The sequence below is a fragment of the Nycticebus coucang genome, chromosome 3, assembly GCF_027406575.1.
Source record: "Nycticebus coucang isolate mNycCou1 chromosome 3, mNycCou1.pri, whole genome shotgun sequence".
NCBI lineage: Eukaryota > Metazoa > Chordata > Mammalia > Primates > Lorisidae > Nycticebus > Nycticebus coucang.
Genome location: NC_069782.1, coordinates 16,080,632 through 16,107,341, shown reverse-complemented (window position 1 = coordinate 16,107,341; position 26,710 = coordinate 16,080,632). Strand labels below are relative to the sequence as shown.

The 26,710-nt window shown below is 37.3% G+C and overlaps 2 protein-coding genes across 13 annotated transcripts in view; both read left to right on the top strand.

The window, feature by feature from the left end:
• The window catches only part of RIC8B (RIC8 guanine nucleotide exchange factor B), a 108,944-nt gene that overhangs the window by 34,933 nt on the left and 47,301 nt on the right, over nucleotides 1–26,710 (top strand). For all 12 annotated transcript variants that reach the window (XR_008379085.1, XR_008379088.1, XR_008379087.1 and 9 more), the window contains exons 3-4: nucleotides 6,628–7,236; nucleotides 15,601–15,695. Coding sequence is in view for 3 of the 12 variants with exons in the window: in XM_053586660.1 (XP_053442635.1) it covers nucleotides 6,628–7,236; nucleotides 15,601–15,695 (704 nt within the window). In the remaining 9 variants the exon portion in view is untranslated. The remainder of the gene's footprint in view (nucleotides 1–6,627; nucleotides 7,237–15,600; nucleotides 15,696–26,710) is intronic.
• LOC128582605 (non-histone chromosomal protein HMG-17-like) lies at nucleotides 2,200–2,824 on the top strand. Its single transcript, XM_053586664.1, has one exon. It carries the CDS (start codon nucleotides 2,200–2,202, stop codon nucleotides 2,470–2,472), a length of 273 nt encoding a protein of 90 aa, XP_053442639.1. The 3' UTR covers nucleotides 2,473–2,824.

The window sequence follows — 26,710 nt, the reverse complement described above, 5'->3', positions numbered from 1 at the left end:
CGGGAGACAGAGGCAAGGGGATCATTTGAGCCCAAGAGTTTGAGGTTGCTGTGAGCTGTGATGCAATAGCACTGTACAGGGAGACAAAGTGAGACTCTGCCTCTGAGGCAAGAGGATTGTTTGAGCCCAAGACTTTAAGGTTGTAGGGACTGTGATGACACCACTGCATTCTAGCCTGGATGACAGAATAACACTTTGTTTTTCTTTCTTTCCTTTCCCTTTCTTTCTTTCTTTGCTTTGTTGCCCTTGGTAGTGTGCTGTGGCATCACAGCTCACAGCAACTTCAAACTCTTGGGCTCAAGTGATTCTCTTGCCTCAGCCTCCCCAGGAACTGGGACTACAGGCGCCTGCCACAACGCCTGACTATTTTTAGAGACCGGCTCAGGCTAATCTCAAACCTGTGAGCTCAGGCAGTCCACCAGCCTCAACCTCTCAGAGTGCTAGGATTATAGGCGTGAACCACCACACCTAGCCTATCACTGTGTTTCAAACGAACAAACCCCAAGCCTTTTCAAAAGTCACAATAGTGCATTTTCTTCTCGCATGAAAAACATGTCTTTCTGCCTTTACAGAGCTCATAGTAGTCAAGACAAACTCATAGAAAAACTAATAGGATGAGTGTGCTAAGCACCAAATGATGGTTACAAATTTGTGGTTTGGGTATTCCTTGGAAAGAAGGAATGTTGGGGCTGAACTAGTTAGGAAAAATTTTACATTAGAAGTGGATTTTATGCTTAGCTTTGGATAATGTTTTTTTTTGTTTGTTTGTTTTTTTATTGTTGGGGATTCATTGAGGGTACAATAAGCCAGTTACACTGATTACAATTGTTAGGTAAAGTCCCTTGGATAATGTTTAAAATTTAAATAGAGAAAGACTAATACTTAAAGAGGGGAGGTGCTAAGAAAATAATAAGCTCAATGTGAGATAGTTTGGAAAGGGATATGGCCAAGAAGAAGTTTTGATAGGAATAGTATGATAAAGGACTCAAAGCAGGTTGAAGGACCTTAAATGCCAGGCTAAAGACTTTGTGATTTTATCTTGTAATAATACAGTATAATTGATAATCTGTACTGAACATTTATCACTTGACAGACCATTAAGTAAAAGAGCCAAGACTTGAATGCAAGCTGTTTAAATAGAATTCCTGCTCTTAATCACCACACTGTTCTGGTGCTAGAGTTCACAGTATGTTGAACAGATGTCCAACCCAGGAGTTTATTTTACATTTATTTTACATTTATTATTTTACATATTTCAAGTAAGGTAGTAGTTTTTAACGTTTAAGTTAAGAAAAGTAATGTATCTAACAATAACAACTCATTCCTGTTCCTGCCACCTGTATACATCTTCAGCATAAAGCATTAAATTAAGATGTTTGTGCTAATGGCTTTTAACTCTGCCTGTTTGTCGGTACTCAGCTGCTTGCTTTTCTGTATTCGCCTGGTCAGTTATTCTGAGTTAACCCTTACGCCTAGCATCCAGATTATGTCAATCCATTGTTAACTGTAGTTCAGTTCAGAGTATAACTCCTGGACCAGGAGCAACATGAATTAGGAACTTGTTTAAAGTCCCGTTTCTGGAACTTCATTCTAGACTGACCTAATCAGAAATTGGGGATGCAGTATAATAATGTATTTTAATAAGCCCTTTAGACAATTATAATGCATGCTGAAGTCTGAGACCCATTGCTGTAGTCTCCTCTAGAGTTTCAGTTTAGGAGTGAACTACTAAAAATTTTTTGGCAGTCCCTGGGGGGATATGGCAGTAGGCCATATGCCGTACTGAAGGAACAGCAGAGGGAGGGCTCAGGACATATCACAAGGACTGGGAATCAGTTTGGAACCTGAAGAAGAAAAGGTGTATTATGTGTGTGTGTGACAGACAGCAGTAAGAAAGAGCTTGTTTTGGCAGCAGTCTGTGAACAGCAGAGAGCTATGGAATATGTTTCGGAAGAACAGAGCAGAGAAATACTATTGGGGCAAAATAAAGGGGAAATACAAGAGTGCCTTTGGAACATGGAACACTCAACAAATGAAGGAGTCGTCATAAAGAATTCATCCTCTTTAGCTCTCTTGCTAAAGTGCATTTGAAAGTATAACTTTTTTTGGAAAAAGAGGCGAGAAAGACCCCCAGACTGACCAAAGCTCCCGCGTCGCTGCATCCCCGCGTGCAGCTTACGTCCCGCAGCCATTGCCACCATGCCCAAGAGAAAGGCTGAAGGGGATGCTAAAGGAGGTAAAGCCAAGGCAAAGGACGAGCCACAGAGAAGATCTGCAAGGTTGTCTGCTAAACCTGCTCCTCCAAAGCCAGAGCCCAAGCCTAAAAAGGCCCCTGCAAAGAAGGGAGAGAAGGTACCCAAAGGGGAAAAGGGAAAAGCTGACGCTGGCAAGGAGGGGAACAACCCTGCAGAACACAGATATGCCAAAACAGACCAGGCGCAGAAAGCTGCAGGTGCTGGAGACGCCAAGTGAAGTGTGTGCATTTTTGATAACTCTGTACTTCTGGTGACTGTACAGTTTGAAATACTATTTTTTATCAAGTTTTATAAAAATGCAGAATTTTGTTTTACTTTTTTTTTTTTTAAGCTATGTTGTTAGCACACAGAACACTTCATTGTTTTTTGGGGAAGGGGCATATGTCACTAATAGAATGTCTCCAAAGCTAGATTGATATGAGGGAAAATGTTTTTTCCCTCTAGTTTTGAGAGACTTCCTCTTGGCTCCCAAGAGGAGGGATTCCCTGATGTTGACATACAGCTACCTTGGCACAAATGCCTTGTGGTATGGAAAAACTAATTTGTTTTTATGTCCTATTCTCCCTCTGTCTTCAGCATAGTCTTAACTCCCTTAAACCCAGTCACCTCTTGGGACTGACCCCCAATAATTGGTTACCAGTATATCAAGGAATCTGGACTTTTTCAATAATACCACTGAGATGGTGTCCCTCAAAAGAGCAGCGGTTCCATTTATAGATTGTTGGATCTTCAGATAAATTCTGTCATTTTCATTTCATTTCCTGAAAGTCAGGGTCGTCTTGTAAAAAGTTGTTAAACAACATGCTAAATGTGAAATGTCAGCCCTCACTCTAAACTTCCCTGTTCAGAGCATCAAATGAAGACTTCATTGAATTTTATAGTGGCTTTCTGATTTTTTTTTTTTTTTTTTTGGTTTTTGGCCTGGGCTGGGATTGAACCCGCCACCTCCAGCATATGGGACCGGCGCCCTACCACTTGAGCCACAGGCGCCGCTCAGGCTTTCTGATTTTTGGTAGAACATTGAAGAAGGGAGTTTGAAAGCTGTTGTATACTGTTAACAATCATCTGCCCATGTCCTGCCTGAAATACCATGATTGTTTATGAAAAGTATCTTTAATAAAGCTGGATACAGTTTGGCTTGGAAAAACATAAAAAGTATAACTTTTTTGATTCATCCAAATGTGATACATTATTTATTAATTTGTTCTTTATAATCTTTGATTAGAAATGTTTATATATAATAAACCATGGAGTACATTAAATATCAATTTTTAAATTATATTTTATGTGTTTTTGATAATCAAAAAATTCTAGTAAATTATAACCAAACAAAAGGCAGTCTTTGTCCAATATTGATATTCCTTTTCAAGAGACATTATACCAGAAAGCTACCCAACAGTCATTATATGAGGTAGATCTGTAGTGAGAACAGCTATGAAAATGTGCTTTAAAACAAGGACTCTCATCTTTGATGGCTGCCAGGCTTTTAGATGAAGCAGTTTCTAACTAAAAATTTTTTTTTTTTTTTTTTTCTTTTGGCCGGGGCTGGGTTTGAACCCACCACCTCCGGCATATGGGACCAGCGCCCTACTCCTTGAGCCACAGGCGCCGCCCTCTAACTATAAATTTTGTAGGCACCTCTAATCTCTTTCATGTCCTTGTTAGGTCCCAGAGTTTCCCATAGCCAATTTGTATTCATGCTCTGCTCTTTCTCTTTACTGAGTCTGAAGTTAGGAAGAAAGGGACCATATAGCTCATAGATTTTTATTATTTTTTTTATTGCTGTTGTTTTGGTTTAGAAAGGAAGGAGGTAAAGGTTTTGTATACTATTATATATGTAAGAAACTGAAATTCACATATATAGTATTTTGTAATGCCTTATTTATTCCTTTTTAAAATTTTTTTTTATTTTTTTGAGACAGAGTCTCACTCTGTTGTCCTAGGTAGAGTGCTGTGGCTTCAGAGGTCACAGCAACCTCAAACTCTTGGGCATGAGCAATCTTCTTGCCGCAGCCTTCCAAGCAGCTGGGACTACAGATGCCCACCACTACAGCTGGCTAGTTTTTATGTTTTTGGTAGAGACGGGATCTCACTATTGCTCAGGCTGGTCTTGAACTCCTGAGCTCAAGCAATCCGCCTGTCTCAGCCTCCCAGAGTGTTAGCATCACAGGTGTAAACCACCATGCCTGGTCTTATTACATATTTCTTAACTTAAATAGAACAGTAGATGATTTCCTTCTTGAATAAAATTATATGGGAACAAAGGGGATCTGACTCCTGCTGGGAATATAACACATATGAAGTAGTATGTAAAATATATTTTGTGTGTCTGGGATGTGAAGTCTCAAATTGAAGAAAATTTTCCTTGTTTTGTATATGTTTAATAATAGGCAAATTATACTTCCCCCTTCTCCAAACTACATTCATTTTTTAAAATGTTTTAACAATGATATTGAAACATAAAGTCCCTTTTAATTATAAAGTGTGGCAGGGATAGAGTTGACATTGTTATGAAAATTTTTTTGACTTGTCAGATAAAGTTTCTTCCCACTTCTATTTAAAGTACACAGTGCAGTCTCCCTCTGTATGTTGGTTTCTCTATCTGTGGATTTAACAAACTGCAGATTGAAAAACTTGGGGGAAAAGAAATGGATGGTTGCATCTGTACTGACCATGTACAGACGTTTTTTATCATTACTCCTTAAACAATACAGTGTAACAAATATTTACATGGCATTCATATTGTATTAGATATCATAAATAATCTAGAGATGATTTAAAGTATGAGGATGGTGTGTAGGTTATATGCAAATACTACATTTTTTTTTTTTTTTTTGTAGAGACAGAGTTTCACTCCATTGCCCTCCGTAGAGTGCCGTGGCGTCTCACAGCTCACAGCAACTTCCCAACTCCTGGGCTTAGGCAATTCTCCTGCCTCAGCCTCCCGAGTAGCTGGGACTACAGACGCCCGCCACAACGCCCGGCTATTTTTTTGTTGCAGTTTGGCCGGGGCCGGGTTTGAACCCGCTACCCTCGGTATATGGGGCCGGCGCCCTGCTCACTGAGCCACAGGCACTGCCCGCAAATACTACATTTTTTATCAGGATCTTGAGCATCTGTGGAATTTGGTATCTGCAGGAGGTCCTAGAACTGATCCCCCATGGATACCATGGGATGACTGCACATTAAAATTGACATTTCCATAGCCGTATGACTAGGATGTACTAAGAAGGTACACGTAGCCTGAAATTCCTGCCAAGATAACAATGCTTGACCCCAACTTAGCTTCTTTTTAAAGAAGTAAAGTCTGATGGTAGGATGATAGGAACTTTTTAAAGTCTTACTTTGGTCATAGTTGTTAGTATTGTTTTTATAAAATATAATGAAATGGAGAAATGCTCAGCAATGGAATGGTTATACTTGCTTGCTCTGCATATGCGGGTAAGTTTGAGAGACCCAGATATGCACTCTATAGAAAAGAAGGCTGACATTGAATTTTGAAGGAATGATCAGTGATTTTTAAATTTGGAAATAATATATAAATAATTTTTTAAAAATACAAGGCATTTGGGTTCATCCTGAAATAATTGTTTCTGAGACATTCATAGCAAGATTCAGAACCAGAACTGCTACATATAGTTGTGCAATCTGCAGCCTATACCAAAAGAACAAAAAGGAGCTAAGATTCTTTCTATACTCTGAGTTTCCCAAGCCATGTGTCTTGCCACAGGGCTACTCAGAGAAAGAGGGGCTTTTCAGTAATTGTCTACCCAGTGAGAATACTTTTTAGCAGTTTGCCTAGAAGGGTCAACTTTTTGCAGTTGGCTCAAGGAATAATGCATGCTAGCTGAACTCTATTTGGAACTCAACACTTAGAAATGTATACTTCTTTAATTCTTTTCACGAGGTCCTGTACTGTAGATAAGTATGAACTAATTCTCTAGGTGTTAACCTTGAGAAGGGAACAGCTATGATTCAGACATTGCCTTCCATCCTGACATTATATTTAGTCTGATGTTAAAAAGCCATTGAGAACAAAGTTGTGTAAGACGTTTGAAACTAGAATAGAATGAGAGATTTTAGAGAAAAAACAGTGGACTGGCAAGTAAGACACCTGTAACTGTGCCACTAATTCACTCTGCCCCAGTGCAAGTAATTTAACCTCTTGGCCTCAATTTCCTATCGATGAAGTGAAAGAAGTACATCAAATTTAAAGTCTCTTTCAGTTTTAAACATTCTATGATTTACAAAAAAATAAAAATCTTTTCTAGTCAGATTCTTAATTGTTGTTAAATAAATTAATAGAGACAAATTCTGTTTTAAATCATGTGAGCTAAATAATGATTTTTGCATACTTGTTCTTGTTTTTCAGAAACTCTGCGAAGGCATATTTAAAGTCCTTGTAAAGGACGTCCCAACAACATGCCAAGTGTCCTGCCTGGAAGTACTCCGCATTCTCTCCAGAGACAAAAAGATTTTAGTTCCTGTAACAACTAAGGAAAATATGCAGATCCTGCTGCGACTAGCCAAGCTAACTGAGTCTGATGAGTCTTTGGAGAAGGTGTCAGAGTTCCCGGTTATTGTGGAGTCATTAAAATGTCTGTGTAACATAGTGTTCAACAGTCAGATGGCACAGCAGCTCAGCCTGGAACTTAATCTTGCTGCAAAGCTCTGTAACCTCCTGAGAAAGTGCAAGGACCGGAAATTTATCAGTGACATTAAGTGCTTTGACTTGCGCTTGCTCTTCCTCCTGTCACTTTTACACACCGACATCAGGTCACAATTGCGCTATGAGCTCCAGGGACTACCGCTGCTAACCCAGATTTTGGAAAGTGCCTTTAGCATCAAGTGGACCGATGAGTATGAATCGGCCATAGACCATAATGGACCTCCTCTCTCACCTCAAGAGACAGACTGTGCTATTGAGGCCCTCAAAGCTCTCTTCAATGTGACAGTAGACAGTTGGAAGGTGCATAAAGAGGTAAGGTTGAGAAGAATATCCTTATCTGTCTAGAATTTAATTGGTTTAGGTTATCCGTAGACCTACCTGCAAGGGAAAAATACTAAGTTGGGAAATGGAAAAAGTTCCCAGTTCCTCCATTAATCAGTTTTATGAAAGAGTTTTCATTTCTTAACCTTTACAAGTCTTATTCGGGCTATTTGTGTAACACCCACAGAAGAATGCAGTAAAGATGAACTGCTAGGGCTGGGCACAATGGCTCACACCCATGATCCCAGTACTCTGGGAGGCCAAGGTGGGTGGATTTCTTGAACTCATGAGTTTGAGACCAGCCTGACCAGGAGTGAGACCCTGTCTCTAAAAAAAAAAAAAAAAAAAAACAGCTGGGCATTGTGGCAGGTGCCTGTAGTTCTAGCTACTTGGGAGACTGAGGCAAGAGGATTGCGTGAGCCCAAGAGTTTGAGGTTGCTGTGAGCTATGACGCCATGGTACTGTGCCAAGAAAGTGAGACTGTCTCAAAAAACAAAAAAAGATGAATTACTTTTTTGTATGATGTCAAATATAGTTAGTTTTTCTGAGTTAAACTATCACTTGTCTCTTAAGAGTGCCTCTTTTGGGGACAAAGTTTAAATGATAAGATTTGAAGGGAAACAAAACAATGTAGTTGATAAAGGTGTTGGCATTTTCAGCCATTGCCATCTTAAGGTAAATCAAACTAATTGAAATTGATCAGTCAGAATTGATGTCTGCTCAGAAGAGTAAATGATGCTGTGTATGCATGTTATCCAGTCCTCTTAGGGTGTAGTAACTGTCAGAGTGTAGGATATAGTGGATGTTGGTGCTCATACACAAATCCTAGAAAACAAGCATAAATACACCCAAGTGTGGGGAAAGCTATTTTAAACCACTTGACTTATTTCTATTTGACAATCCTTTTTTGTGGCTTAGACCTTCCCAGCAACCTAAAGTGAGGCAGATTTGACAGTTTATATCTGAGGATCCACAAGAACAAGCTAAACAAGAAACTTCATTTAAGGAAGTCAACAATTTTAAGTGCAGTGAATGTAAACTCTTCCTTCCTTCTAGAATCATAACATTTCACATTTACTCTCTCTTTTTAACTTAAATAACTAGTGGATTCAGTTCTTGCCTATAAAAAAGGTGGGGCTGTTGGGTACCAGAGCAAATTATCTTTTCTGACAATGAACATGGACTTTAAGATTTAGGCTAATATTTTGCCATGTCCATCTGAAACACTTCTCGCCCATAAATAAAGATCTGTTTTTGCTAGCAGCCTACTTTAAAAGGATTATCTCATTGCAGTGCTATAGTGGGAGTGTGCAGACATCTGAGTTTTAGAGTGCAAATAGATCTGTATTTTGAAACCAAATATTTGAAGATCAGTCCTAACAGCTGTTTTAGATGACTGGTATGGTCAGTGTTTCCTGAGACTTGGCAGAAAAAGATGTGGAAATCCCACATGCTCCATTTATGCTTTGAAACCAAATATTTGGAAGTATTTACAGTGTTATGTCTCTATGCTTATTTGGTACCGTCTATGGTTATTTTTCTTATGCTGTTTGTTTTGATGTTTGTATGTTTTTCATTTAGTTGCAAGAGCTTCTCTGAGACTATAGGTTTGTCATTGTTAGAAGCCCTGTTATTTAAATTATGCTCAAAATAGTAGCTCGCACTATTCAGATTCCTGACAAAAGGTTTAAAATTTAGTGGCTCCACATAGCCAGTATATGTACTGGATAATAAATAATAAATACCAGTAAGTTCAGATTAGCTCTCATTAATGGGCTTCGGTTATAAGTAATATTAGGGCTAAAAGAACCTTTAGGAAATGTCGAAGTAACAAATATTCATTCTGTGTTAATAGAATATTTATCCTCTAACAGATACATGAGAAAAAATCAGTAATCCTCTAGTAGGTGTCTCAGATGGTACCGATTAAGAGTCCTAGATCAGTTTTACAGCCATTACAAAATGTGCACAGTTAATATGACTCTGGGCTTATTATTGAAGTTTTCAGAGATTTTAACAGTATTAAAAATAGGATTCTTGCCAACCCATGTAGACAAGAATGTCTTCGTGAGTTTCCAAATTCAACTTTTATAAATGTTTAGTCATTCACTCAATCAATTCAATGAACATTTATAGACAATTGCTAGATATTATGCTGGGTATTGTGTAATATATTGGTATGAAACTTCAGTTTTGTAGGTGAGATAGGTAATCAGTAAATAAATATACAGGGTGGCCATAAAGTTCGTGTGCAGTGCAATTTAAAATTGCACACGAACTTACGGCCACCCTGTATAATTCAGATTGTGTTATGTGCTAGGAGAGAGATGGTACAGTGATTGGTACCATCACTTTGACTATCTTTGGTGATAGTCAAAGAAGACTTCTGAAAGTCTCTTCTGAGATCTGAAGACTGAAGACGATTTACCATATGAAGAATGGGAAACCCATGATCATATCAATGTATACGGTTATGATTTAATAATTAAAAAAAAAGAATGGGAAAAATGAACATTTCATGGAAATTGAACAGCATATGAAAGGATACAGAAATCCAAGCATAGAGTACTTTTTAGTAAGGTACCCACAGCTTAGTGTAAAGAAAGTCTTTAGTCAGTGTGCAGAGAAACTTGCTGCTAAGAGTCCATTTGCCTAGATTTTAATATCTCCTTGTTTGTCATTCAAAAGACATTTAACTTCATTTGAGCAAACCCCTGAAGAGTTGTAAATACTTTAAAGCACCACCTGAAATAAAGGAATGTGAAAAACTTTACAGAAAAATCGAGCTATAAAAATAATGTTGTTTTTCTTCTTAAGAAAATAATGCATGCTCATTGTAGAAGATCTAGGGGGGAAAGTATACAAGCAATAAGAAAATACAAAATTAGCTATGAACTTCTTACTCAGAAGATAAGCACTATTTGTCTTTTGGTATATATCATTTTTTATTTCAATATATTTAGGGGATACAAGTGCAGTTTTATTACATGGGGATATATTGTGTAGTGGTGAGGTGTGGATTTACAGTGTACCCATTATACACTGTACCCCATGGCTAATTTTATTCTCTTATCCCCTCTCTGACCTTTGGAGTTCTCATTATGCCACTGTATATAACCATAAGTATCTATAGTTTAGCTTCCATTGGTAAGTGAGAACATGAAGTATTTGATTTTACATTCCTGAGTTACTTCACTTAGGATCATGGCCTCCAGTTACATCCAAGTTGCAGCAAAAGACATTATTTCATTCTTATTTTTTTTGAGACAGAGCCTCAAGCTGTCACCCTGGGTAGAGTGCCATGGCATCACAGCTCACACAACCTCCAACTCCTGGGCTTAAGCGAGTCTCCTGCCTCTGCCTCCCGAGTAGCTGGGACTATAGGCGCCCGCCACAATGCCCAGCTATTTTTTGGTTGCAGCCATCATTGTTGTTTGGCGGGACCTGGGCTGGATTTGAACCCGCCAGCTCAGGTGTATGTGGCTGGCACCTTTGCTGCTTGAGCCACAGGCACTGAGCCTCTTTTTTTTTTTTTTTTTTTAATATAATATACCTTTTTAACCATTCTTCATTGTGTAATAGAAATATATACATACATATTTTTATTAAAATGTAGACATTTTAATCTTGATCTTGTTTTTCACAGTAAATGTTCTTGAAGAGTAATAGTTTTCAAAATGTATTCCTTGAAACTATATAGTTCCAAGGATGGCTTCTAAGAGTGAATGGACAGTGTTTCAAGTTCCTCAACCCCAATTTTTAAAAAGCACCAATTGTTATTGCTGCTATGGTTGTTTTTCCTAGATTTAGATTGTAATTTAGATTTCATTTGGGGGAGAAAAAGTGTTCTGCAACCAAAAGAAAATTTTTTTGACAATTCCCTCTATCTCCTATTTGTTAAAGGCAATAAATCCTTATGAAAGAATACTCAGAAGTATAAAAACACCTATGAGAGTAAAGAATACTCATAAATATAATAATAGGAGAATTTCTTCGTAAGGAAAGTTTTGTCAGTCTTTAACTGACAAAAAAACTTTGACAAAACAAATCCCTCTTTTGGAAGCACATAGGTTATTTGCAATTGCTTGTTATTTTGAGTACTAATACAGTGAATTTCCTTACAAAATTTCTGTAGAAACATTTCCAAAATTGGTGGGCTAGAGGATTTTCAAAATTTTAAAGATTTTTGGAATATATTTCCAAATCGACCTTCAGAAAAATAGTGCTGATTTATACCTTTCCAAACCCTGGGCATTTTACTTTTTAAAATATTTGCTTATTTCACAGCTCAACAGTTTAGAAAATACAAACATTTGGTTTGCATCTTAACTGTTTTGGTAGGTATTTTTATGACTGCTTTCATTTACACTTCACCAAAAACAGAAAATTAATGACTGGGTTTTTCTTGAGGTTTAGCAAATTAGTGCCATTTGTTCATTTTAGATTCATGCTTCAGTGTTAAATTTCTGCCTGCTGCTGATGCCATTAGCAGATTAGTTTGGAGATTTTTTTTCAGTTAATGGGAAATGTACCTGGCCTTGTTTCTATGTGTAGAATCAATCTCTCTTTCTCTACCACTCTTGCTCTCTGTCTCCTTTTTGTAAAGATGGTATGTTTAAAAAGGTAAGCTGGTTGATTCCTTTAACAGGTTATAAAGTTCATTCTAAAAAAGTTTAGTTGAAATGTTTCTGTTTTTCTTCTGCTTTAACATTGTCCTAAATCTCTCTGTTGATAGAGGACAGCATGTTATGCTAGGGATCCCTTGCTTAGCGCACATTTTCTTCTCCAGTGCTTCCCAGATAATCAATGCAACATAGTAAGAAAGTACAAAGACCAGCAGACATGTTAGAGCCAGACAAGCAAGTGCGAAGAAGGACAAGCAGCTGAGTAGCCAGAGGAGGCAATTTGAATGGGACACAGTAAGGAATGCTCGTAAAAGTTAATTAGGAATGTCACAGTGTAACAGAAGATGTTCATGATTATTTTAGAGATTTTGAAGGAAATGTTAAAAGAAAAAAAAGAATAGGATATTAAATAAAAATAAAGCTTCAAGATACTCAGTGTTTTCTTGTTTAATCATTTTTTCAGCATTTATTTTGGTCACCCAGTTTGTGCCAGTTTCTACATTAGGCACATGAAATGCAAGGTAAAATATCCCTGTCCTCAAAGAACTAATCATCTGGTAGGGAAATTAGACACATAAACAAAGATGAAGTTGGGTGTGGTAGCTCACGCCTATAATCCTAGCACTCTGGGAGGGACCGAGGCAGGTGGATTGCCTGAGTTTAGGAGTTCAAGATCAGCCTGAACAAGAGCAAGACCTTGTCTGTAAAAAATAGCTGGCGTTGTGGCGGGCACACATAGTCCTAGCTATTTACTGAGGCAAGAGGATCACTTGAGCCCAGAGTTTGAGGTTGCTGTGAACTATGATGCCACAACACAATGCTGAGGGCAACAAAGTAATACTCTGCCTCAAAAAAATAAAACAAAAAACCCCAAAGATCATTTGCTTATATTATTTGCTATTCTATATAAATTACTATATAGCACTATAAAAAAGGAATCACCTCAGCAACACACAGCGTTTTTAGACACCATGTGTTCTAGATCTTTGGGCTTTCTCTTGGGCATTGATTAGATAGGCTAAAGTTTTATGTGAAAAAGTGTGAGAAAATTGAAACCTTTACCAAATAAAAGTGAAATCTTCCATAGGAAAAGCCAGTAGTATAATAGTGGAATCTATCATTGAGAGGTGAAGGTTATGACCAGCCTGAGAAACACAGTGAGAACCTATCTCTATAAAAAAATGAACAAATTAGCCAGGCCTGGTGGTGCATACCTCTACTTCCAGATACTCAGAAGGCTGAGGTAGGAGTTTGAGGTTGCAGTGAACTATGACATTGCCACTGCACTCTAGCTCAACTGACAGAGTGATAACCTATTGCACACACAAAAAAGCAAAGGCTATTTAAAGAAATTCCAACGAATTCCCTGAGTTTTTATGTGTCTTCTAATGTTATCTCATATTTTTAATTTCCATCCTCACAACCAAGCCTGCTTGCTCATTTTTCCCGCCTTTGTCCTTAGGGACCACTTACCCTGCTCAGCCTTTGAAGGTGGTATCATTTCAGAGGAAAGAATATTGATACCCTAAAGATATCAAAACTAAATCATGAAACAAGTAAAAACTGGTTATGTAATCTGTGTTTGAATATGTTTTATAAAAAGCAGTCATGGCACATCTTTGTGAGATGGGATCATTAGCCCCATTTGATACATGAGGATGCAAGATCAGAGAGTTTAGATTAGTTATGGAAAGTCACACAGCAGAATAACCAACAGTAGGAAACAGTATCTACTTTAAACCTTTGTTAAGTAAGATTTCTCAAATGATAGAACTCATTCAACAAATATTTATTGAGACATAAGCTAACGGAATAGAATAAAGATTCTATAAATAAACTTGGCACATACATAGTCAACTTATGATAAGGTAACATTGACGTACAGTAATGAAAGGATAGGCTTTTAATAAATGGGGCTGGACCAATAGTATAGCCATATGGGGAAATGAATTTGGGTCCCTAACTTACACCATACACAAAACATTAATTCAAGATAGGTAAGAGACTTAACACATTGCCACACAGAAAAGAATATTTTTCCTTGGGGCCACAATGTTTTATCATGAAAACAGAATAAAAACTTTGAAAACAAAATGATCCTAAAACATATATCAATTAAAAAGTAATATAAAAACTTGAAAATTAGTAATATAAAAAGTAATGTGAAAACTTGAAACATACATAGTTCATAACTTACATGGCAGTTAATGTTAAATATACAAGGTAAAATTATAAAACTTAAGGAAGATTGTTTTTATGTCTTTATCTCAGATAACTCAAGCATTTCTTAAATAGGCAAAAATTTCTCATAATAGGACAAGTTAAGAATTGAACCAACCATAAAGGAAAAAAATGACAACTTATCTTCATTAAAATGAGTTCTTCAAAAGAATAAAGTAATAAGGCAAGCCACCAAGTGGGAAAAGATATTTGTAATACATACATACAATAAATGGCTCTTTTCAGAATATGTTAAAAAGTCCTACAGATCCATACAAATAGTCAACTCAGTAGAAAAACAGGCATGACAGAACCTCATGTTTATATAGATACCTATGGGGAAACTGAGGCTCAGTGAAACTGTTTGACTTATTGAAAATTGTAATCTAGACTTTCGTTGTCTGACCCCAGGTATACTGCTTTTTTTGTTTCACTTATGCCGTTGATGCCTTTGTCTTTTCCAAATCTACACACAGTGGTGTTGCACATCTTGAATAGTGAAAATGTGCCCTAATTATTTGCTAGATTTTATGAGAATTGCTATGTAAGTTATATACATGAACATTGGACATACGTATATAATTTGTGGATATTAAGAGGGCTGTCCAGAAAGTACCCAGCCATGTGTGTCTATTTTTCATATTATATAGTTGGATACTTTCCAGACAGCTCTTGTATTTCACTTTATATGGACTTGAAATCAGTTACATACTAAGTTTCAGGATTTTAAAATAGCTTTAGAAGTAGTTGGAGCCTTTCTGAAGTATGGCCTATCTAGGTTCTCTGTCATAATTATCTAATTTCATGTGTCTTCTTAATTACTTAAAATCTGGAAGACAAGAGATATGACCTTGATGCAGATGATTAAAGACATTGTAATAGTAAAAAAAAAAAAAAAAGAAGTTGTAATGGTTTAAGATCTCACTATAATGAAAGGTAAATCAAATGATTATTCTCTCGGTTTCTCGTACTACTGCTGAGCAAACGTGGGAGATTGCTTGATTTTCATTACTTGTGGGGTAGTTCTGGAGGAAATTAGGATATTAAGGACATTGATTAAAATGAAGTTGATGGATTTATTGCTTTCGAAAGTTATGAGATGAGACATTTTTAAGGTTGTACAACCAGCCTCTCAAATACCTGATAGCATCACATCTATTTGAACTTTTATAATGACTGGTAAACTGAAACAGTATACGTAGAACAAAAAAAAATCTAGGCTTTCTGGAAATGAAAAAAATCCCTAATGACATTGAACCTTAAGGTAAAACAGAGTGGCTAGATTAGCAACTACTGGCATGGGCCATTTCTGGAGGGGGTTGTGGTTGTTCATATGAAATAGTGACTGTTTATTTAGTATTGCCTTGGGAATTCTTCCTGTAATATCCTGCCATAGACAACGTACGGTATAAGAATGATTGTTTTGAGGGACAAGAAATACAGTAATGTACCAGATGCCCCCATTAAGGCATTCAACCCCCAATTTTCCTCTCTTTTTTATTTGCCATAGAGTGATTCTCATCAGTTCCGTGTCATGGCAGCTGTCCTTCGCCATTGTTTACTAATCGTAGGTCCAACTGAAGACAAAACAGAAGAGCTGCACAGGTGGGTAAGCTCTGTACTGCTGTCTCAATGAAGGACATCAGCAATTCTTGTCTTTATGCATCTAATTCTCATTGCTTATTATAAGCATAAGAAAGTGAAATAATTACAGTAAATCAGGTAACTGGTAAGTCAGAAATCATAATCATACCCTGATGAGCAATTTTCATTCTGCCTCTTTAGCTTTGTTATAGTTAAGCCTCAACAAGAGAAGAGCATTTAGCCATTTGTTGCATTCAACGATAAAATTCGGAATAACAGTAATAATAACACACTATTTATTAAATACCATGTGGCATTGTGCTAAGCACTTTATAAAAATTAACTTCTTTTAGTTATTGGTCCCAGTTTATGAGATAGGTACTTCTATTTTTCCCTTTCAATAATAGATAAGGAAATTGAGGCAGAGAATCAAGCAATTTCTCCAAGATCACACAGCCCTAATAGAAGGAAAAGCTAGGATTTGAACCCTGCTTTTATTATAATTACTACACTTAACTAATGCTTACTAATTTCATTTTAAGAGTCTTCACCGGGCGGCGCCTGTGGCTCAGTGAGTAGGGTGCCGGCCCCATATGCCGAGGGTGGTGGGTTCAAACCCAGCCCGGACAAACTGCAACAAAAAAATAGCCGGGCGTTGTGGCAGGCACCTGTAGTCCCAGCTGCTCGGGAGGCTGAGGCAAGAGAATCGCGTAAGCCCAAGAGTTAGAGGTTGCTGTGAGCCGTGTGACGCCACGGCACTCTACCCGAGGGCGGTACAGTGAGACTCTGTCTCTACAAAAAAAAAGAGTCTTCACCAAAATATCTCTTAGGCAATGATAATTTTTTAAAATACCTTACATGAAAATATATATAAAAGTATTAAAATATTAAAAAAATACATAAAGTATGTTGAAAACAGTATAAGTTCAAGTTCTGTGACTTGTTAGAGCTTTAATAGACTACTATTAAAATGTTATCATACTCTCTGGGCGTGGTGGCTCATGCCTGTAATCCTAGCACTTTGGTAGGCTAAGGTAGGACGATTGCTTGAGGCCAGGAGTTTAAGACCATCCTGAGCAACATAGCAAGACATAGCTGAGGCAGGAAGATTGCCACTGCCTAGGAATTTGAGGCTGCAGCGAGCTACGATTGTACCATTGCACTCCAGCCTGGGTAGCAGAGCAAAATCTTTCTCAAAAACAAACAAAAAAGGCTATGCAATATATACAGGGTATGTCCCAAAAGTCACTATACATAGATAAAATGGGAAATTGTCAAAATTGACAAAATACTCATAGAATTTTACGGTGAAGTGGCCAATAGGTGGGGAATATTTTGTAGAATTTTGTAATGGATATTTTGTCAAATTTTGCTGTATTTTCTATGTATATGACTTTTGGACACCCTGTACATGTAACAGAAAATAAATAAATAAATGCTCATTTCAGTAGCACATATACTAACATGGATTTTTTTTTTTTTTTTTTTTTTTTTTTTTTTGGCCAGGGCTGGGTTTGAACCCACCACCTCCGATATATGGGGCCAGCACTTTATTCCTTTGAGCCACAGGTGCCGCCCCTAACATGGATTTTTTTTAATTTTTTTTTTTTTTTTTTTTTTAGAGACAGAGTCTCACTTTACTGCCCTTGGTAGAGTGCCGTGGTGTCACATGGCTCACAGCAACCTCCAGCTCTTGGGCTTAAGCGATTCTCTTGCCTCAGCCTCCCGAGTAGCTGGGACTACAGGCGCCCGCCACAACGCCCGGCTATAACATGGATTTTTTTAGAGGTGTAATTTTTTTCCTATAGCTACTAATCAAACATTTCTTTAATTTTCTTAAGACTATCTTTAAAAAGTAATCGGATTAAATACAATAAATCATATCTGTTAAAGATTTTTTGTTATTGATACACTGTAATTTTTTTTGATACACTAATTTTTTATCATATTCAAGAGACACTAGACATCTAGACACCAAAAGTCAAAGAAAATGAGCTTATAAGTCCAGGGGTAAGTTGTTGTTGGTTTCTTGTGGTGGTGGTGGTGTTTTTGTTTTTTGGTAAATCAGATATTGCAAGTTACATAGTCACATTTAGTGCAAGGATATGAAGCTTTATGACGGGAATTGCTACACTAGTTACAAATACATTGCCAAGGACTTCTCTGAATGATATAGAACCCAGTATTTGTCAAAAGAGAGCAAAAAACTACATAAAGTTTTTAAAATTTAGTTTTTTTACAAAGTAATGAGATTTATTTTTCTTTGTGACATTTGCTGTTTAAAAAGAAATTGTTTTCATCTTAAAGTTGCTTTGATAAAAATCTGTTAGCTTTACTGTAAATAAGGAGGAGTATCCCTAGAGCCACAGACAGGATTTATGAGTATTTCTCAAAAGCTTTCCTGGGAGATTGAGGTTGTTGCTGACTTAACAGTTCTTTCTGGGATGACCTTGTGTGTCCTTTTAATCAGAATTAAAGTGATTAGTATCATTTTGAGCAGTAATGACTAATCCATTTAAATATAGAGAAAACCACATCAACCTCAAAAGGGCTATTTTAGTAACCTTACTAGAAATCTAATATCTCCTGAATTCTGCTCTTCTGTAATGACTCTAAAACAAGTTTTTTTGTGTGTGGCACAAAAAAAAATAAATAAAGATATTTCAAACTAACATCTTTTTTTTTTAATTATTTTCTATATTTGTTTTTTACTTTTGTTTTTGGGGTACTTTTTTAAAATTTCAGAATCTTACAGGGGTGCAAATGTTTTGGTTACATAAATTTGTACAGTTTGCGCTCAGGTTATAAGTGTGCCTATTACTGAGATAGTGTGCATTATACCCCTTAGGTGTGAATTAACTTGTCCCCTTCTTGCTCCTCCCAACCACTTGATTTCCATTGAGTGTTATTTCCATATGTGCACATAAGTGTTGATTGATTAGTTCTAATTTAACAGTGAGTACATGTGGTATGTGTTTTTCCATTCTTGTGATACTTTGCTTAAAAGAGTGTTCTCTAGTTCTGTACAGGTTAATGCAAGGGGTATTAGTTCACCATTTTTTTTATGGCTGAGTAGTACCACATTTTATTAATACACTCATGTGTCGATAGGCACTTGGATTGTTTCCACATCTTTACAGTTATGAATTGTGCCTGCTCTTAAAGCGCAGGTGTCTTTTTAAATAAAATGTCTTTTTTTTCTTTTGGTGACTAGCCAGTAGTGGGATTGCTGGATCAAATGGTAGGTCACCTTTTAGTTCTTTGAGGAATCTTTCTACTTAACATAGAGGTTATACTAGTTTGTGGTCACACCAACAGTGTAAATAACAGTGTAGAAGTGTTCATATCTTTCTGCATCCACAGTAACATTTGTTGTTTTGGGACTTTTTGATAAAAGCTATTCTCATTGTAATTAGATAATATCTCATTGTGGTTTTGATTTGCATTTCCCTGATGATTAGACGCGTTAAGCATATTTTCATTTTTTTTTTTGATCATTAGTCTATCTTCTTTTAAAGTTTCTGTTCATGGTCTTTTGTTTTAGGGAAAAATGTACTGAAATAGGTAATCCTGAGATGTGTAGTGCATGGTTATACACCATCATCAAACCCAAAGGGTTGTAATGATGATTAAATGAGAAATTCGTAAAGCCCTCCTTCCCTGGCACTGAGTAAGCTTTCAGTAAATGGGAGCTGCTGCCACCACCACTGCTACAGGTTGCCCCCATGCTTCTTCTATTACATTACAATAAGCATCCTGGCTTTTAGATACAATATTTACATCACTCTAAAGCTTTGTTTTTTTTTTAAAGTTGTTTCTTGATTTTGGTATTTTGCTTAGGAACTTATTTCTGTGTTTATCTCGTGATCATACAAAGAAATCTGTTTTCTGTCTAAGTTACTATGAAGACAGGGATGTTTATGGACACGCATATCAGGAACCTATAAAGGTACTTTAGGAGAGGAGTAAGTAAAAAACATAACCTAGCAGCTTTTTCTGGTATATTGTTTTTATAAGACAGTGCCGGTTTTTCCCCCACCCATGGAAATCAAGAGGACATGGACATAGAAATAAAATGAGTTAACTCACCAAGATGGGAGACCTTTACCTTCTTTTCACTAATCAGCATTTTAGGTCATTTTAAAAATCTGTTTTGTGCTGTTTCATTTCCTTTTGTCTATATTTACAGAAACAAGTAGTTAGTTGTTGGTATGAATCACCTTTTTTACTACATTAAAGGACATCCTAATTCTGTTCATCTCTACCGTATGCCTGAAAGTATTTTTAGCATTTCTGTTCATAATCAATAATCTTTTGCATAAACAGCTTCCAAAAATTCTATGCAGATGTGGTTTTGTTTCATTTTGGAGAGAAAGGGAAAAATGGGGATGGTATATATACTGATAAGAAGAGGAGGATGGAGGGCAAGATCTGATTTTATTTTAGGCTTTCAATCTAGTTTATTTTATTTTCTGAGTACATAGGCATCTACAGAGCTTTTTATTGTTATTGTTTCTTTGTTTAGACTAATTCATTTTGTCTCATTGAAGGAGACAATTTAGTACCTAATGACACCTTATTACAATGCTAAATATAATGTCTTACACATGGCAGTTGGGATTTTTCTTCTAAATTTATTATAATAAAATATACTTAACATAAAATTTGCCATCCTAACAACTTTTAAGTGTACAGCTCAATGGCATTAAATACATTTATCTTGGAAGCCAAGGCAAGGGGATTGCTTGAGGCCAGGAGTTCAAGACCAGCTGCTCAACATATTAAGACGTCATGTGTAGGCAGGCATGGTAGCACACATCTGTAGGAGGCTCCTTACTTAGGAGGCTGAGATAGGAGGATCGCTTGAGCCCAGGAGTTTGAAGCTGTAGTGATCTGTGGTCTTGCCACTGTACTCTAGCCCTGGCAACAGTGAGATCCTGTCTCAAAAAAATAAAATAAACATATATGTACATTTATATGTACACACAACACACACACAGGCAAATAACATCACCACCATCCATCTCCATAACTTTTTTCATTTTATAAAACTGAGACGTTGTACTCATTGAAAACTTAACTCCTCATTCTCCTTTCTCCCCAGCCCCTGGTAACCAACATTTTACCTTCTGTCCCTGTGGATTTGACTTCTCTTAGGTACCTAATAATGTGAATGAAATTATATAGGATTTGTCTTTTTGTTTCTGGCTTTTTTTTACCTGCACTAATGTTCTCAAGTTTCATCCATGTTTTAGCATGTGGTACATTTCTTCCTTTCTTTTCCTTTCCTCTTCAAGGCTGGATAATATTCCATTGTATGCATATACCACATTTTCTTTTTCTTTTTCTTTTTTTTTTGTAGAGACAGAGTTTCACTTTATTGCCCTCGGTAGAGTGTCGTGGCATCACACAGCTCACAGCATCCTCCAACTCCTGGGCTTAGGCGATTCTCCTGTCTCAGCCTCCCGAGCAGCTGGGGACTACAGGCGCCCGCCACAACGCCCAGCTATTTTTTTGTTGCAGTTTGGCCGGGGCTGGGTTTGAACCCGCCACCCTCGGCATATGGGGCCTGCGCCCTGAGCCACAGGCACCGCCCATATACCACATTTTCTTATCCATTTATCTATCAGTGGGCACCTGGATTTCTTCCACATTTTATCTATTATGAATATTTCATGCTATTAATTGCTTAAAAACCCTGCTTTTCATTCTTTTAGGTATATACCCAGAAGTGGAATTGATAGGTCATATTTAATATTTTGAGAAACCACAGCTGCTATACCATTTTACATTTCTATCAGCAATATACAAGGGTTCTAATTTCTCCACATCCTTGCCAACACTTGTAATTTTCTGTTTCTGTTTTTTAATTTCTTTGTTTATAGTAGGCACTGAATGGTATAAGTTCTGATTTGCATTTCTCTAATGATTACTGTTGTTGATCATCTTTTCATATGCTCATCAGTTGTATCTCCTCTGGAGAAGTATCTGTTCAATCTTTTGTCCATTTTTTTCTTTTTTTCTGAGATAGAGTTTTGCTTAGTTGCCCATGCTGGAGTGCAGTGGTGTAATCATAGCTCACTGCATCCTCAAACTCCTGGTCTTGTGATCCTCCTGCCCCAGCCTCCTGAGTAGCTCAGACTACAGGTATGACTGTGCTAATTTTTCTTATTTTTTATTTAGAGATAGAGTCTTGCTGTGTTGCCCAGAGTGGTCTTGAACTCCTGGGCTCAAGCAATCCTTCCTCCTTTGCTTCCCAAAGTACTGGGATTGGAGGTGTGAGCCACCACTCTTGGCCTCTTTGCCCATTTCTGAATCAGGTTGTTTGTTTTGTTGTTGTTGAGTTTTAGAAGTTCTTTATATATTCTGGATATTAATTTCTTATCAGATGTGATTTTTAAACATTTTCTTCTGTTATGTGAGTTTCTTTTTTTTGATGTACAAAATGTTCTAATTTTCCATGTAGTCCAATTTGTCTATCTTTTCTTTTGTTTCCTGTTTCTTTGGTGTCATGTCCAAAAAAATCATTGCCAAATCCAGTAATGTGAAGCTTTTACCCTGTGTTTTCTTCTAAGAGTTTTATAGTTTTAGGCCTTTAATTAAGATCTTTGGTCCATTTGAGTTAATTTTTGTATATGGTATTAGGTAAGTGTCCAGCTTCACAGTTTTACACGTGGATATCCAGCTCCCCCAATACTATATGTTGAAAAGACTGTACTTTCCCCATTGGTCTTGGCATCCTTGTCAAAAATCTTGACCATATATGTGGGGATTTTTTTTCGAACTGTTTCTTCTGTTGCATTAGTCTATATGTCTATAATATAAGCCAATATAACATTAACTTACTATAGTAAGTTAAGTAATCATTCTGATTACTATAGCTTTATGGTAAGTTTTGAAATCAAGAAGTATGAGTTATTCAGCTTTGTTCTTCTTTTTTAAGACCATCTTGGTGCCAGTGATTTCTCAGTTTTTATCTCTAATTCAGATGTTCCTCTCTGAACTTCAGACTCATATAGCTAATTTCCTATTAACATCTCCCCTGTGAGGTCTAGTGGATGTCCCAAACATAACATATCCAAAATGAAACTCTAATTAGTCTTCCGCTAAAAAGCCGCTTCTCCTACAGTGTTTCCCATTTTATTTATGGCAACTCCAGCATTCCACTTGCGAAGGCTAGAACTTTAGATTCTCTCACACTCCACCTAGCCTTTGAAATCCTTCAGAATGTATCCAGTGAACCACTTCACTGTGTTCATTCACCTGAATTATTGCAGCAATATCCTAACTGTTCTCCTTTACCTTTGATGTCCTACCGACTGTTTTCAATGCAATAGTCAAAGTGACCCTTTTAATTAAGTTTGACATATCACCATGTAAAACCCTGCAAAAGAATGCTTCCCATTTCACTTAGCATAAAAACTTAAGTTATAATGGTTTATAAGGCTAATCTGCCACCCAACCCATTATCTGTCTGATCTCATAGACTCCTCTTGAGTATGATGGTCGGCCACACCAACTTTTTCAACTGCCTTCTAAAGACGCCACTTACTCCTGTCCTGGAGCCTTTGTTCTTATTCTTATTTCTTGCTGAAATGCTCTTTCCTTAGGTATTCTCATTACTTACTCCCTAATCCCCTTTAAGTCATTATTTAAATGGTTTATTTCAGTAAGGCCTGCCCTAACCATCCTATTTAAAATTATAACCATATGTCCCTTCTTACCTTCCTGGTTTTTTTCCTTCCAGCACATTTACCACCTTCTAGCATGTTATTTATTTATTTTACCTTTTTATTGGCTGTTCTTCCATGGTAGAAAGTCAGTTCCATTAAGGCAGTAATTTTTCTGTATTTTGTATACATTACCTGCCTGAAACAGTATCTGACATAAGTAATTAATAAATAAGTACTGGATTAAGTTAGATAAAATTAAACTTTAGTATTTATTTATATCTGAAAATCTTTTGGAGATCTTTTTTTTCTTTGCCCGAGTCATTTAATAGAAAGAGAGTAGTACGAAACTTGAAACTAATATCATAATATAAATCTGACAGATTAAGGCTTGGTGCCCGTAGCACAATGGTTATGGCACCAGTCGCATACACCAAGGGTGGTGAGTTCAAACCCAGCCTGGGCCAACTAAACAACTGCAACAAAAAAATAGCTGGATGTTGTGGCAGGCACCTGTAGTCCCAGCTACTTGGGAGGCTGAGACAGGAAAATCACTTAAGCCCAAGAGTTGGAGGTTGCTATAAGCTATGACGCCACGGCACTCTACCCAAGGTGACATAGTTGAGACTCTGTCTCAAAAAAAAAAAAATCTGATAGATTAAATTAATATTCTGATACCATGAGGAATGATTGATGTGCAAGAAGCTGTGATAGTTAATCTATACAACTTGATAAATTTGGCTGCGAGGAATCATCACAATCAAAACACTGCACTTTTTCATTACCTCAAAAATTTTCTTCCAACTATCCATCCCTCCTTCCTTCCTTCCCTTCTCTCCCTTCCTTCTTTTTTTGGGGGGGTAGGAGGGGGAACCACAAAAGGCCCTAAATAGCCAAAGCAGTTTTGAGTAAGAAGAACAAAGCTAGAGATATCATACCCCCTGATTTTATAATCCAGTAATTATAACAGCTTGGTTACTGGCATAAAAACAAACTTATACAGTAGAACCTCTATGAGTTGACTGTAACAAACTAGTCAACATTTCGGAGGTGGTCAACATAAGGAACTTCCATTGAGTACTTGTGGTGCATGTCCAGTCTATGAAAATTAGGTCAGCTTAAGGAGGTGGTCAGTGTAGGGAGGTGGTCAGCTATGGAGGTTCTAATGTAGACCAGTAGGACAGAACACAGCCTAGAAATAAGCCCATGCATATACAGCCAACTGATCTTCAACAGGTGGGCCAAGAAGACACATTGGGGAAAGAATAGTCTCTTCAATAAATGATGCTGGAAAACTGGATTTCCAAATGTAAAAAAATGAAATTGAACCCTTATATCATGCGTAAAAATCAACTCAAAATATATTAAGGACTTAAATGTAAAAACTGAAATAGTAAAACTCTTAGAAGAAAACTCAGAGAAAAAGCTTATAGATGTTGGTCTTAGCAGTGATTTCTTGGATATGACACCAAAAGCATACATAACAAAAACAAAAATAGACAAAATATGTAAGGAACTCAATAGCAAAAAAATAATAAAACAATAAACTTATTAACAATGGGCAAAGGACCTGAATAGACATTTCTCCAAAGAAGATGTATAGATGGACAAAAGGTATATAGAAAGGTGTCCAGCATTGCTAATCATCACAGAAATGCAAATCAAAACTACAATAAGATGTCACTTCAGACCTGTTAGAATGGCTGTTATTAAAAAAAAAGATAAAAGGCCAGACACAGTGGCTCATGCCAGTAATCCAAGCACTTTAGGGGGCCGAGGTGGGTGGATTGGATTGCCTGAGTTCACAGGTTGGAGACCAGCCTGAGCCAGAACAAGCTGGGAGTTGGGGAGGGCGCCTGTAGCCCCAGCAACTTGGGAGGCTAAAGCAAGAGAATTGCTTGAGCCCTAGAGTTTGAGGATGCTATGAGCTGTAATGCCACAGCACTCTACCAGGGGTGACAAAGTGAGGCTTTGTCTCAAAAAAAGAAAAACGGAAAAGATAACAAGTATTGGTGAGGATGCGGAGAAATGGAAACCTTTGTACACTGTTGGTGGGAAAGTAACTTAGTACGGCCATTATAGAAAACAATGTGGAAGTTTCTTCAAAAGAAAAAATAGAATAACCGTATATATATAACTGAATATATATCTAAAGGACTTAAAATTACTATCTTCAAGAAATATCTACACTCCCGTGTTCATTACAACTGTGGTTCCTAGCCTCTCACCCTAGGTGCCCATCTGTGGCCTGTTAGGAACCATGCCTCAGAGCATTATGCCTGAGTTCTGCTTCCTGTCCCATTCCCTCCTCTCCACTCCTCCCCATCATGAGAAAATTGTCTTCCATGAAACTGGTCCCTGGTGCCAAAAAGATTGGGGACCGCTGCATTACAGCACTATTCAAAATAGGCCATATATATATATATAGAAACCACTTACATGTCAGGGGATGAATGGATAAAGAAAACATGGTACACACAAGGGAATACTATTCATCCCTTGAAAAGAAGGAAATCTTCCCACTTGGATTTCCTTGTAACATGGATGGAAATATTTTATTACCATGGATGTAACATGGTAAGTGAAATAAAATAGACACAGAAGGACAATACTGCATGATCCCAGCTAATGTTTTTTTTTTTAGACAGAATCTCACTATGTCACCCTCGGTGGAGTGCTGTAACATCACAGCTCACAGCAACCTCAAACTCTTGAGCTTAAGCGATTCTCTTGCCTCAAACATCCAAATAGCTGGGACTACAGGCACCCTCCACAATGCCCGGCTGTTTTTTGTGACAGTTGTCATTGTTATAGCTGGCCCAGGCTGTTTTTGAACCTGCCAACCTCGGTGTATGTGGCTGGAGCCATAACCACTGTGCTACAGGCATCTAACCAGATCCCAGCTAATATTTTTTAATTTTTGTAGAGGCAGGGTCTCATTCTGTTGCCCAGGTTGAGCTCCTGGCCTCAAGAGGTCCTCCCCTCTTGGCCTCCCAAAGTCTAGGATTACAGACATGAGCCATCATGACTGGCCCTGAGCAATCTAGAATAGTGAATCTCATTGAACCAGGTAGTAAAAGATTGGTTGGTTATCTGGAGCTAAAGGGAGGGGAGAATAGAGAGGTATTGGTCAAGGGATACAGGCTGTCTTATACAGCATAGAGCCTACCTAGCAATATTAGCAATATTATATTGTATACTTAAAATTTGCTAAGGGGATAGAACTAAGAGAGCAGAAGGAAGCTCTTTTTGGAAATCTTAAGGTTTATTTATATGTAGTTTCTTGGTGTGAAAAAAGATATGTGAGCTCCAGATAGTAAAGAAGTTTTCACGCATTTGACCAGGAAGATTTGTTTTTTTGTTTTT

Bases quoted from the DNA above. Each gene is read 5' to 3' on its own strand.
- LOC128582605 (XM_053586664.1), top strand. From the start codon at position 2,200: ATGCCCAAGAGAAAGGCTGAAGGGGATGCTAAAGGAGGTAAAGCCAAG.